This window comes from Nesoenas mayeri (genome assembly GCF_963082525.1).
Source record: "Nesoenas mayeri genome assembly, chromosome: 3".
NCBI lineage: Eukaryota > Metazoa > Chordata > Aves > Columbiformes > Columbidae > Nesoenas > Nesoenas mayeri.
In genome coordinates this window covers 100,012,418-100,024,410 of record NC_137544.1, presented here as the reverse complement: position 1 = coordinate 100,024,410, position 11,993 = coordinate 100,012,418, and the positions used below count along the sequence as shown (strand labels likewise).

Genomic DNA, 11,993 nt, shown 5'->3' with positions numbered 1-11,993 from the left:
CCTTGAATGGCTACTTAAGTCCACTCCAGAGGTTAAGATGGATCTTGGCTTATATGTAAGAAAGGCTTTAGTTGTGTAGACATAATTTAGGTGGAATTGAGAGGCCTCATTTAAAAGATGTATTCAAGCAAGGGACCAAACTCAATTAACAGCAGTAACTATGTGATTACTTCAGAGTTAAAGAGGAAATTCCTGAGGCACTTTATTAATTTTTGGTTGTAGAGAACAATGCCTTTGGTAAGAGGGACGAGATAGTGTTCCCTGGCCAGGCTGCCTTATTATCTAATAGCAATATATGATTTGTCAAGTGTGGTGAAATGTTTGATGTGGCACTTCAGTTTGCAGTTGCTGAAGCAGCACCTCCAGCACTGGTGTGCCTCTTTCCTAGTGGAAATACTCCAGACTCCCACAGGATATAATTTTAAGGACATTATTTTCCTTAGTTCTTATGCCTTTTATTTAAGTTTATTATTCTTGGGCCCAGTTCTGACTTTCTTTTTCACCTACTTCTGAAGTCAAACACACAGAAAAAAACTGTGTGATGATCAGTCCAAGTCTAGTCTGGGGCCACTGAAAATCTAATGACATAAGTAGTTGTTTTTGACAACCCCATTGTTAAGAATGGCTTAATTTCCTGGCACCTCCATTGATTATCTGGTGGCCCCCATCATCTTGAACTCCTGTATTGGTAGTCCAGCTCTATCCTTTTCCCATTTGGTTGCAGAGGCACCACTTTCCCAAGAACAGCTGTAACAACAATAACAAAAATCTACAAAAACAAGACAGAGGTTTAGTTATTTACTATGCTGCTTATAGATTTTTCTGTAGGGTAAAAAACAAACAAACAAACAAAAGCATTGAACTACAGAGTGGTTCAAAAAGATGGACCCAGTTTGAAATCACTATATGTCTACATGGTTCTCCTGAATGTGGAGGTGACCTTTTGAATGTGTCAGGGAAGAGGGAGCTGCTTCTGGTATGACTGGACAGGTTAGGAAAGAAAAAAAGAAGAGATGGACCCATGCAGAGATACAGTGATTTCAAATTGGGTCCATCTTTTTGAAACACCCTGAATTGTTCTCATAGGCTGATGAGAGGTTCGTACACCCTCAGGTACTGCTCTGAAGTACCTTTGCCCTGAAGTACCTGCTAGCTGCAGGAAATTACCCGCTTCAGTAGATGGCGCTCTCGATTTGGCACTTCAGCCCCCAACAAAGCACCGAAGGAGTCGCAATTATCGCATCCTTCACCGCAACTTCGGGTGGTGCCCGGCATTCCGGAGAGCTTTTGGCCTCTGCCTCCCCAGGCAGGCTATTCTGCAGCCGGCGTGCCAGGTCGGCGCCTCCCCGGGCGTTTTATTTCCTATTCATTTCGTACTTGTTTTCGTTTCTAACCACCCCGGAGGGGGCTGCGCAGCGGGACCCCCGCCCGGGGTTCCCCCGGCCCCTCGCCCGGGGGGAGCCCCGCTGGCGGAGCCTCCCCGCGGGGGCAGGGCTGGCGGGCGGAGTCTGGCGCGGCGGCGTTAAGGGCCGGGCGGCCGCACTTGTTGCGGGGCCGGCGGTGCTGGCTGCTCGGCGGCTGGGCACGCCCCGGGGCTAGGGAGAGACAGCGGGACCGGCCGCTGCTGCCAGCGCCATGGGCCGGTACTCGGGGAAGACGTGTCGCCTCATCTTCATGCTGGTGCTGACCGGCGGCTTCTTTGTGGCCGAGCTGGTGTCGGGCTACCTGGGCAACTCCATCGCGCTGGTGTCCGACTCCTTCAACATGCTCTCGGACATCATCTCGCTCTGCGTGGGGCTCTCCACAGGGCGCATCGCCCGGCGCAGCAGCCGCGGCCCCCGCGCCACCTACGGCTACAGCCGCGCCGAGGCGGTGGGAGCCCTGTGCAACGCCGTCTTCCTCACCGCCCTCTGCTTCACCATCTTCGTGGAGGCCATCCTCCGCCTCGCCCGGCCCGAGCCCATCGACGACGCCCAGCTGGTGCTCATCGTCGGCACCCTCGGCCTCGCCGTCAACCTCGTAGGGCTCCTCGTCTTCCAGGACTGGGGGGGCGCCTGTTGCCGCCGCCGCCGCCGCCCGCCCGACCCACCGCCCGCCGCCGCCACGACGGGGGAGGCGGATGAAGCAGGTGCCTTTCGGCTGCATCCTTGCCTCACCTCCCCGTCCAGCCTTCCCCTCGTGTCCTGCATCTCTGCCACCCCTTCTACCCCATCCCTTCTTCCCTCCCCATCCCCTCTCCTCCTCCTGTTTGCCCTTGGGACCCGCCGAGCTGCCAGACCCACCTTCTGAGCCCATTCAGAGCCCCAAGCCCATCCGTGGGCCCTGGGGAATTTCACTGAGCTTACTCAGGCACCCGCCACCTCTTTCACCTTGTACTTTACACTGGGCTGCTGGATATGCCCTCGGGATGGGGGAGGGAGGCATTGCTCAGGGAATTGCATGGAAAATGTTTTGGCTTAGCTCTTTTTAATTTTCTTTTTAGATTTTTTTTTCTTCTTGTCATATTTGAAATAAGTTGGTTTTGAGAAGGATGATGTTTTTTCTGTTTGTAGAACTTATACACAACACAGCGTTTCTTCTTTGAATGCAGGTGATTCACCAAATGACCAAAAAAGCCCTGAAGAGGGGTCTGAGAAGAAAAAAGAGAAAAAGTCTGAAGCCTTGAACATCAGAGGTACAGTATGGGAGTATACTGCTAGTATTATATCCACTTTAAACACTTTCTATTTTTGGTTTTGTTTTTCTTTCCCCCAAGTACCAGTAAGAAATAGAGCAAAAGCCCAGGACTCTTCTATATATGTGAACACAGATATCTTTGGCAGAAAGGTTTTGGTTGTATGAAATAGCATAGATAACAAAATACTTGTGATACTGATTTGGCTCCAAATGTGCTCACGTTTTGATTTTAGTTCTTTACAAGAGTGCAGCTGAAGTTTTTTGGAAAGGAGGCAAAGTCTAAGGAGGAAAGGAGGCATTAAACCTAAGTCACTATAGGCCTAATAGGAAGGTGAAGTGGGTAGCTATGCGGAGCTGCTTTCAGTGTCACTGCTATAGTAGTTGAGCAGTTTTCGACTCTCAAATGCTTTTGGACAGAAAACAGAATTTCTTTAAATTCTAGGGGTGATAATGTTTTGTTGTTAGGACAAGGAAAAAGGGGCTGAAACTGGTGCTTCAGCACAGCGTTTTTACAGATCCTTGAACTGTGAACCTGTCCCTGAGAGAGTCTGTGACAGGATCTGCCCCTCCGATGTTGTAATTCGGCAGGTCTCTGGGTACCTGCGCAGTGAGACAGTAGAGATGCTTATAGGAATGAATCAACCAAGTGTCTCTCCACCTCTCTGTATAGGTGTTTATCAGCATATAAGTTTACATACCTATTCTGAGCAGAGCCAGAAGCACATATCTTTGACTATATTAAACATTGAGTTTGTCCCCAAGGAAAGGGCTGTCAACACTGAAACAAGATGGTAGTTTCAAGCTTCTTCTTGTCACCTACCAGCATCTGATACTCATCCAAAGCTGTGTAAGTTGGCATCACACGAATTCAGTGTAAGAGGTTGACATGGCAGTAAGGCACCTGTTAGTTTTTTTTTTTTACACCTATCATTCAAAAGTGTTTTCAGAGTTACACAAATGTGTCTGTGCTGGAAGACGCTTTGAAAATCAAACCACATGCCAGAGCCACAACACTTTCCTGAATATATAGAAATTGCTGTCACTGGATATTATGGCATAACAGTGGTAAGATTATTGGAGCAGGAAAAGCAAACTCACTTTCAGAGATGGAGGAGAGAAGGATAAGAAACTGATGATTATTACTTTAGAGAAGGCCTTACTTGCCTGAACGACAGTGCTTAGGCATAATGATGCTGGAAACTTTAAAAAATGTCTGAAGGATAAGAAGTTTTGTATTGGTTATTTTAAGATACATGTCGTCTTTGATTTTTAAAAAGAGACTTTTTCTTTTAGTGGTCCTATCTTTGCAAAATCTGTTTTTATTGTCCTTACAAATATTCCTTGCTTCTTTAGCCACTGTTACAGATGTGTCTTTAAAATTCTAATTAAAAATCTATGTTTTCTCTTTGCTGCTCTAAGGTAGTTACATAGATACATTTCATAATCACTTGGCAAAAAATTCTGTATATTATAGAATCGGAGCCACCCTGAAAAAAATGGCTGGACAAAATGAATTGCTAGAGGAGCTGCTTCCTTGATTTTAAAAGTAGTAGGAACAGGAATCTATGTGTTCTGCCTGGCAGGATTAATTATTGTAGTATAAAATTATTCCTTTTACTACTTGAGCATATGCAGAGTAGTTCAGACTTCCCAACACAAGCTGTTGGAAACAATGTGTTACCTGTGGTCTTACCATAATGACTTAATTTAATAAAAAATTGTTTTCAGTTCTATCTTATAGTTATAACTTCTGCTGACCTATAGGAAAATGAGTTCATTTCTGTCTACACCCTCATTGTGATGCCTAACCAAGATGTACATATTAACGATGTTAGTAATATAAAATAAGCATTTTCCAATTGCTGTATTCTCAAATTATAATTTATCAAAATTCTGACATACTTTTTTCTTAATTCAAAAGAAGACTTTCTGAAACATCTTCTTGTGTTTTTTTTTTTAAGCTGTGCTCTCTAATTAGTTGCCTTGGCAATTGCATCCTGCCGTTCTTTCTTGTTAGTGCAATAGGTGATAGCCCGTGCTCCCTCGGGATTATTTGTAAGTGAAAAGAAAACACTGCAACACTGTTAGGAGGAGTTAAACCCCCTGGGAGTTTGCCAAAGGGGGCAGGACATGTCTGACTCCAGCAGAAAGGGCTGGACTCACTGGAAGTTTGTGCTCTCTTATTTGAGCCAAGTGATTCAGAGGAACTCCAGCAGTTGTTGACTTCAATTCTTGCACAGATCAATGTTCCTGCACAAAGCTGGCGAGAAACCACAGCACAGGCACAGCTCTAGGTCTAACCCAGTGTCCAGCAGCACTGAGGAGTCAAAACCCTTTGCTGTGTTGCTCATAAGTTTTGGAGGGAGCCTTTTGCAGCTTCTCCAGCCCAGAGAAAGTTATTATATTGGAGTGGAGGTCCTAAAAGTGCTTGTCATAGAGATGTTAAAATGAATTGGTACATTTTGTCCTATCACGGGGTCCAAATAAAAAGCATTGACAAAGAAATTAACTTTGTATATTTAGAGCTGCTATGAATTAGGCATGGGTTGGAATGAAATCTGAGTCTGAATAGTAAAGACTAACAAAAGTGGAGTGCATTTGAGCAAAGGTGGGAAGAGGGAAGATTATGTAAAGTAGTGAAAAAAAGAAGAAAAGAGCTCTTAGATGATTGTAACTTTATAGAAAGAAAACTACTTTGGTCATTGTAGTTGAAAGAGCAACTAAAAATATGTTACTACAAAAGCCGGTTTTGTGTCTTTGCCTTTTGTGCAAAAACGTATCTATAGATGTAAAAAGTGGTACCCACCGTTCCCCTCAATTTAAAGTAGTCCAGGCACATAGTAAACCATGGTGTCCATGTGACTAACTCTCTTTTTGAGTCTGAGGGCTAGTTGTGTTGGTGGGACAGGGTTTAGTATGACTAGTAATCAAGCTTGATGTTAAAATTGGAGTTTGGGGATGTTTGGAACCAGAGGAGTGGGCTTAGGTTTCACTTAGGTACTTTTTTAGCTTTCAATAGTGTCATAGAAGCTGCTAGAGAATAACTGTTACTGGGGGTGGTCTGTGGTACTCTGAGCTTCCAGGGAAGAACGGATATATTTAGTCATCAATTTTAATTGAGAATTGAGATTTAATGTGCCAGGATCTCTTAATAATCTGCAGGCATTTAAGCAAACACATTTTACGTTGCCATGGCATTGCAGTTGGACTGCAGTTGCTAGCACACCCTACATGTTTAATAATGCATCCCACCTAAGCAGCTGCGGTTCAGAGCTGTTTTGTTCTGAAAGCTGTTATTGAAAACTTTAGTTATGATATTAGTGCTTGGAATATTGAGTTTTTCATGTCAGGTAGAACAAACTTTTAAAATGCAGCTTTACTCTCTTTCTCCCCCCCAAAAAACACACCACTAATGAAAACTGTGCCCTTTATTTCAGGTGTTCTTTTGCATGTTATGGGAGATGCACTTGGATCTGTGGTCGTGGTAGTTGCTGCTACAATCTTCCATGTGCTCCCTCTGGGGAATGCTCCGTGTAACTGGCAGTGCTACGTTGACCCAAGCCTGACAATAATTATGGTGTTCATCATCTTGTCTTCTGCCTTCCCACTTATCAAGGAGACCTCAATTATTTTGTTGCAGATGGTTCCCAAAGGTGTTAATATGCAACTACTGAGTAAGTCAGATCTGTTTTTGAAATGCTATTGATTTTATTTATATATTTAAATGCATATGTTATTTCTGGAATGACATGTTTGGATTATTTACTCATAATAGCTCTAAATTCTCAAGAACCATGAGAAATAGTCACATGCCTGTGTCCTAGCAACATGACTCAAATCTCTCTGGATTAGTTAAAGCATGCATTTTGAGAATGTGGTACTCCGACAATACATCGAAAATACCAGATCTTGAGCTGTTAATGCTTTGTGTGGGGTGTTTGTGGAAGAAACAACATTGAAATACAGTATTTCCCAACCCTGCAGTAGCTGCTTCTAAAAGGTTTCCAAAACAACTTAGAAATTTTCATGAAGGCTGGTTAATTTTGTAGCTCTCTCGTGTTGTTCACATTGGTTGATTGTGGGGTAGCACTGGTTATTTGTGGAATTCCACCATGCTCAGGGCTTAGACAAACCAGAAGATGTGGGTCTTGGCCAAGGAAGTGGTGCTCCAACGTTGCCTCTATGAATGGCTGGTAAAGGGCCATCAGGGACCCTGAGGGACGGGGTGAACCCAAAGGAAGAGTGGCCTGCTCATGTGGTCATCTGGAAGCTGAGCCCAAGGCAGCTGGAAGTAGACGTATTTTATTAAGTAAAGCTCTTTAAAAAAATATAGTTTGGACGCTGCTGCTTTCGGATAAGGTGCTTAATGAGAAACCTAGTAATTGACTAGTATGCCAAAGCCTCTAATGTCTTTCTCTTCTCTCTTCCAGCTGACAGACTATCTCTTGTACCAGGGGTTAGCAGCCTTCACGAGGTGCATGTTTGGGAGCTCTCAGGTGGGAAGAATATCGCTACTCTTCATGTCAAGTGCCAAACCCCTACTGATTATCAAGATGCTGCTTATAAAATACGGAAGGTTTTCCATGAAGCAGGGATCCATTCGGTGACCATCCAGCCCGAGTACATTGACCACAAGACCTCCCAGCTCCTGTGCAGCTCCCCTTGCATCTCAACAGCTTGTGACTCTCAGCTGTGCTGCAGCCAGCGGGAGCCCCCCCTGGCTAAAACTAATGGCTATGCTGAGAAAAACAACAGTTGCTTTTCTGCACTGCATAAAGACGATGGTTCGAGTAAAAATGATATTGAAATCCCTATCGAGTACCCAGGGGCAGAGGATGGTGTTAAAAACGTGAAAAATTGTGATGTGTCTGCTGACAAATCACGGTTGGGCAGTACACGACTTTAGGCAGTTCCCTCTACTCTGCGTAATGTTTTCATAGAACAATTGTATCCGGGCTGGGAAGGGGGTCATCGGTGGTCATGGCTGAAGTTGGTGTGGCAAAAAGATTTCTGTGCTTTAGCTGTAAACCAAAATACACCTAAAAAACCTCGTATCTGAAATAAGGATTAATATTCCCACAAAGGGTGTTGCATTCATCTGAGATTTTTTCCGATACAGCCTAACACAGTTCCTGACCAAACTGCGTGTGAATTTGTGTTGTTAGCGAGGATAAGGTGTATTGCTGTCTGCACTGATGCTTGCAGTTCATGGCCAGTGGCACTGGGAATGAAATTCTGGCCTTTTCTGCTGAAGCGAGCTGTTTCCTGGAATCTCGGTGGCCAGTTCACGATGGCACTGGGCTGAAGTACTGTATATTTATAAAGGACTTCAGTAGAGATGCTTTACTGAGCCTTAAAACCCATTTGTGCATAGACAGTTTGTGTTTAACAGTAACACTTGTGCTTCTGGCCACTGGGGTTTGTGAATGAAAGTAAGAGTGTTTAAGGGAGAAGGGAAGCACTCAGGAATTTTGACTTGCATTGTTTTCTTGATTGACTCCTGTATTTAGGGACAGAGCAGAAGCTGGTCTTGCTTCTCTACTAGTAATACTGGAGTCTTAGCCTAATCACAGATAAGTATGCTCAAGAATAGACTTCTCATCATGAAAGCAAAGAAATACTTACTAATGTTGCCTGTACTGATTCTAGCAAATGGAAATGCAGGCAGTCATCAAATTACCTTTTATCTTGTTCACTGTTGTGATTGTACAACTCAGTGGTTTTTATTTATATTTTTTTTCTCCCGACAACAGAAGTCACAATAGCCACGGTCTCAATTCATCATTGTGCAGGATGATTTTATCTTTAACACTGAGAATCTGTCATTATGCATGCCGAATAAATAAGCTAATGTGTTTATTATGAACAGTTAAAATTCAGCAGTTTTATTATTAAGACATAATTTAATATTGTATTAATTAAGAAAGACCCTTCGAAGTTTTATATACAGTATTATCACTTAGAAGGAGCTTTAAAAAAATTACGGGGATTTTTTCCTGGTTTAATCTCAGTTATTTCTTTCTGGATTCTTTGAAACGTCTAAGCCCTCCCCTCTGCCCTGCCCCTCCTCCCCCTGCCCAAAGGTGTATTTCAAAGCGTATTTACTGAAGCAATTCCATTATCTGTTTGCTCTTTTTGAAGGCATGCAAGGGTGCTCTAAGGAACACAAGGTGACATGTCCTGTCACCAGTGCTGGATTTCAGTCAGGTCTGTTCTCCGTGTTTCTGGGAGAGGAGACCCACTACCTAATCCTTAATGCAGTGCTTAGCCTCACTGGCTAGGCAGATCACATCCAGAAGCTTTCAAATACATTTTGCTGTCATAAGCAGCCTTTCAATGGCCTGTGTGGCCTGGGCAGGCTGTTTTATTCATTTATTCATGGCGAACACTTTTATAAAATATTAGTGTCTTTACCTCAGTGACATCCTCACAGAAAGGGCAAATTGATTTCCTGCCTGGGCTGGGAAAATACCGGGACCTCCTTGTAAGACTGGCTTGAAAGCAGCCAACTCCTTATTAATAAGGACAATTACATGAATATTTAAATGCACAGCAGGATATTTTTCTGCTCAGAAAAAGGTATTTACTGAAGCAGTGATTACAGGCTGAACAGCACATTTCTAGATTTGTAGTTACCCCTTTTGAACAGATTATTGGGTGAATTAATATATTTTATAGCCTTCCATTGTGGATTTGTATAATATAAACTGAACTATGCTCTGGTATAATTAAAAGCTTGATCCTCCAGTCTGATTCTGTTGGCAGCAGCAGAAGAGAAAGCAGCAGGATCTTGCTTGGCAGTTATTGCACGACTTAATGTAAATCAGGAAACATTTTAAGAATTGCTCTGTCTTTTAAAAGTGTGTGGCATAAAGTAACACAGCCTTTTCTGTTATTTTTTTCTTCATTTTAATCTACGCTGGTGTTTAAATGTCGAGGTTTAGATGTAAATAACGAATATATTTATAGGTTTGTTTGAGAACAGAAATTGAAGGCTCCCAAAATAACAACAAAGTCTGTGGGAGAACTTGCTTCCCAGATGTCCTCTGAAACAAGCACCCTTTCATAATTATGCATTTGTGTCTTAAATCAGGTAATTTTTTAATGTATACTTTTTATTAAATGGTTGAAAGATGGCATTGCAGTATTGTTTACTCTGGAATTAGAAAAAACTACTATGTGTAATATTGGGGCATTTGACAAAATGGACCATATTTTCCTTTATCCTTCCAGTGTTTTGCTAAAACGGTGGTTATCTATTTTTTTAAGCTTTTGAAAGTGTTGTAACCTGCAAATACAATGAAGTAACATTCTTAAACTTTTTTTTCTTGTCTTGTTGAATGTACTGTAATTGTTGCCTGTAAATAAATAGGAAAATACCAGGGATTATAGATGTCTACAGGTTTAGAAAACAATCAGATCTAAAATTTCCTTTAATACTGAAGCAAGCAAACCCAACAGAGCTATGTTACTGATGAGGTGAACCTTGCCTTTTCTGTGTAGGGACTTCCAGGGTTTCTGACCCAGTATCCTTGCCTTACTTGGAGTCCTGCAACAAAATGTTTTTCCCCCATTTTAAGTGTGTCAAAACCAGGGTGTACTGGGTGGCCCCCCTCTACTTCTGTAGAAGACTTAGTTCCAATCAGGGAGTATTTTGTATTGGCTTATTTCCCTTCAGTTATTGTCTTGTCTTTTCTAATTCTTTTGAAGTAGGCTTACCTCATTTTGAAATATAGGATATTTCAGTTTTTGCCCTTGTCTTTGGGCACTTGTTCTAAATTCAGTTTTATAGTATATTGCAGTGTTGAAAAATCTCTTTTCTGGCCTCTTTAGCTTAATTGCTTTGTTCCCCTCCAATTCAGTAACATAAAATTTCTGATGATTGCTGGTCGATTGTGCTACTCTCTCCTCTTCAAGTGCTCCCTTATGTTTGCATTGTTATGGCACTCAGGTTCTCTTGCAGTGGTTGCCCATATCTGTCCGTCACTGTCAGTACCAAAGGAAATCTGCTTAAAATACAGGTGACTTTTAACTGGTTCTCCAGCTTATGCGAAACTCTGATCCATCACCAGTAATACATGTGCCCCAGTTGTTTGACAATAAAATGTTTGCTAGCCTTGCTAGATAGTTTTGGAGTAAATGTGAAATCTGGGATAAATTAATTTGGCATTGAATGCAAAAGCAACTTACTGACTTTAATCAGTCGTGACCTTTTCTTAAAGTGAATCAATTTTTTGTCACCTTTTCATATGTACTACATGTGCCAATTCAATTGTTAATTTTTCCTTCTTCTGTAACTTTCTAAATGCAGGTATTTCCTTTACTCTTCTATGTAAAGAAAAATAACTGATGCTATTTTTAGGAGTATTGCCTTTGTTTTGCCACGTTTTCAGTTGACTTCCTTTTCCTTGCGTTCTACATGATCCTTATTTTGACTTGTAGTGCAACCACATTTTTTTCCTCCTAATGTTTTTCTTATTCTTTGTGTCTTCAGTAAAAGCAGTATGGTTTTGCTAGCCTTCTGGTCATGGTGATGTATCTATAATACAGTTTAGAAATACCTCTTTTACACGCTCGTTTAATTTTTGTACTCCATTTCATTCAAATTCACCCTGTGTTCTTGCTTTTTTGTTTTTGTGTTTTACTTTACCATTGCAAACCACTTTTTGACCTTTTTCAGTTCTTCATATTCTTTCTCCTACTCAATTACAATGCTTACTGTCCTGAATGCTCCCTTTTATTCTCAACTTTGAAGGGAATATGCCAGCATCCCAGTTTTCCCCAAAGTGAAGTTCACCGGCCAAGGTTTATGGATGGCTTGATGTGAGCTGCTCCAAGGACTGTTTCATGTCCTGTGGTCTGTGAAAAAGTATTGTCCAAGTAGTCATCCTGAGATATAAATATAGAGATTTGTATATACTTGAATTCTTTCTAAACACTCCACCTGAAACAGCTTTTTAAAGAAGATTGGTATCTTAACCCTGAGAAGGTATAATTAAATCAATAGAGTTCATGAGTAATTCATTAACACCCTAAGGGAAAGCTTGGATCACTAGTTGGAAAGCAGGTAAAAGGGACATCTCTGATAAGATAATCCAAACGCTATGAAGGTTTGTATAGGTTCTACTACTTTGCTGTACAGTGGAAGCACTTTCTATGTTAAATACTTTATTTGGACAGTGATACTTTGATACGAGGATGTCACTGTGTAAGATTGTTACATTTATGGAGTTGTGTTGCTTAAAAGTTTCCTCCACTTCTTCTGTTAATCGTGTGATTTAAATAATGTGCCAAAATGTAATTTCCATGATTGCTGA

The 11,993-nt window shown here is 41.9% G+C and overlaps 1 protein-coding gene across 1 annotated transcript; it reads left to right on the top strand.

Annotated features, from left to right (window-relative positions):
• Positions 1-1,635: 1,635 nt before the first annotated feature.
• Positions 1,636-7,849, top strand: SLC30A10 (solute carrier family 30 member 10; the record flags this gene model as incomplete). The annotated part of the gene is made up of 4 exons (XM_080340912.1): positions 1,636-2,128; positions 2,591-2,674; positions 6,114-6,350; positions 7,107-7,849. The coding sequence occupies 4 exons, from the start codon at positions 1,636-1,638 to the stop codon at positions 7,580-7,582; spliced, it is 1,290 nt and encodes a 429-aa protein (XP_080197038.1). The 3' UTR covers positions 7,583-7,849.
• Between the last annotated feature and the right edge of the window lie 4,144 nt (positions 7,850-11,993).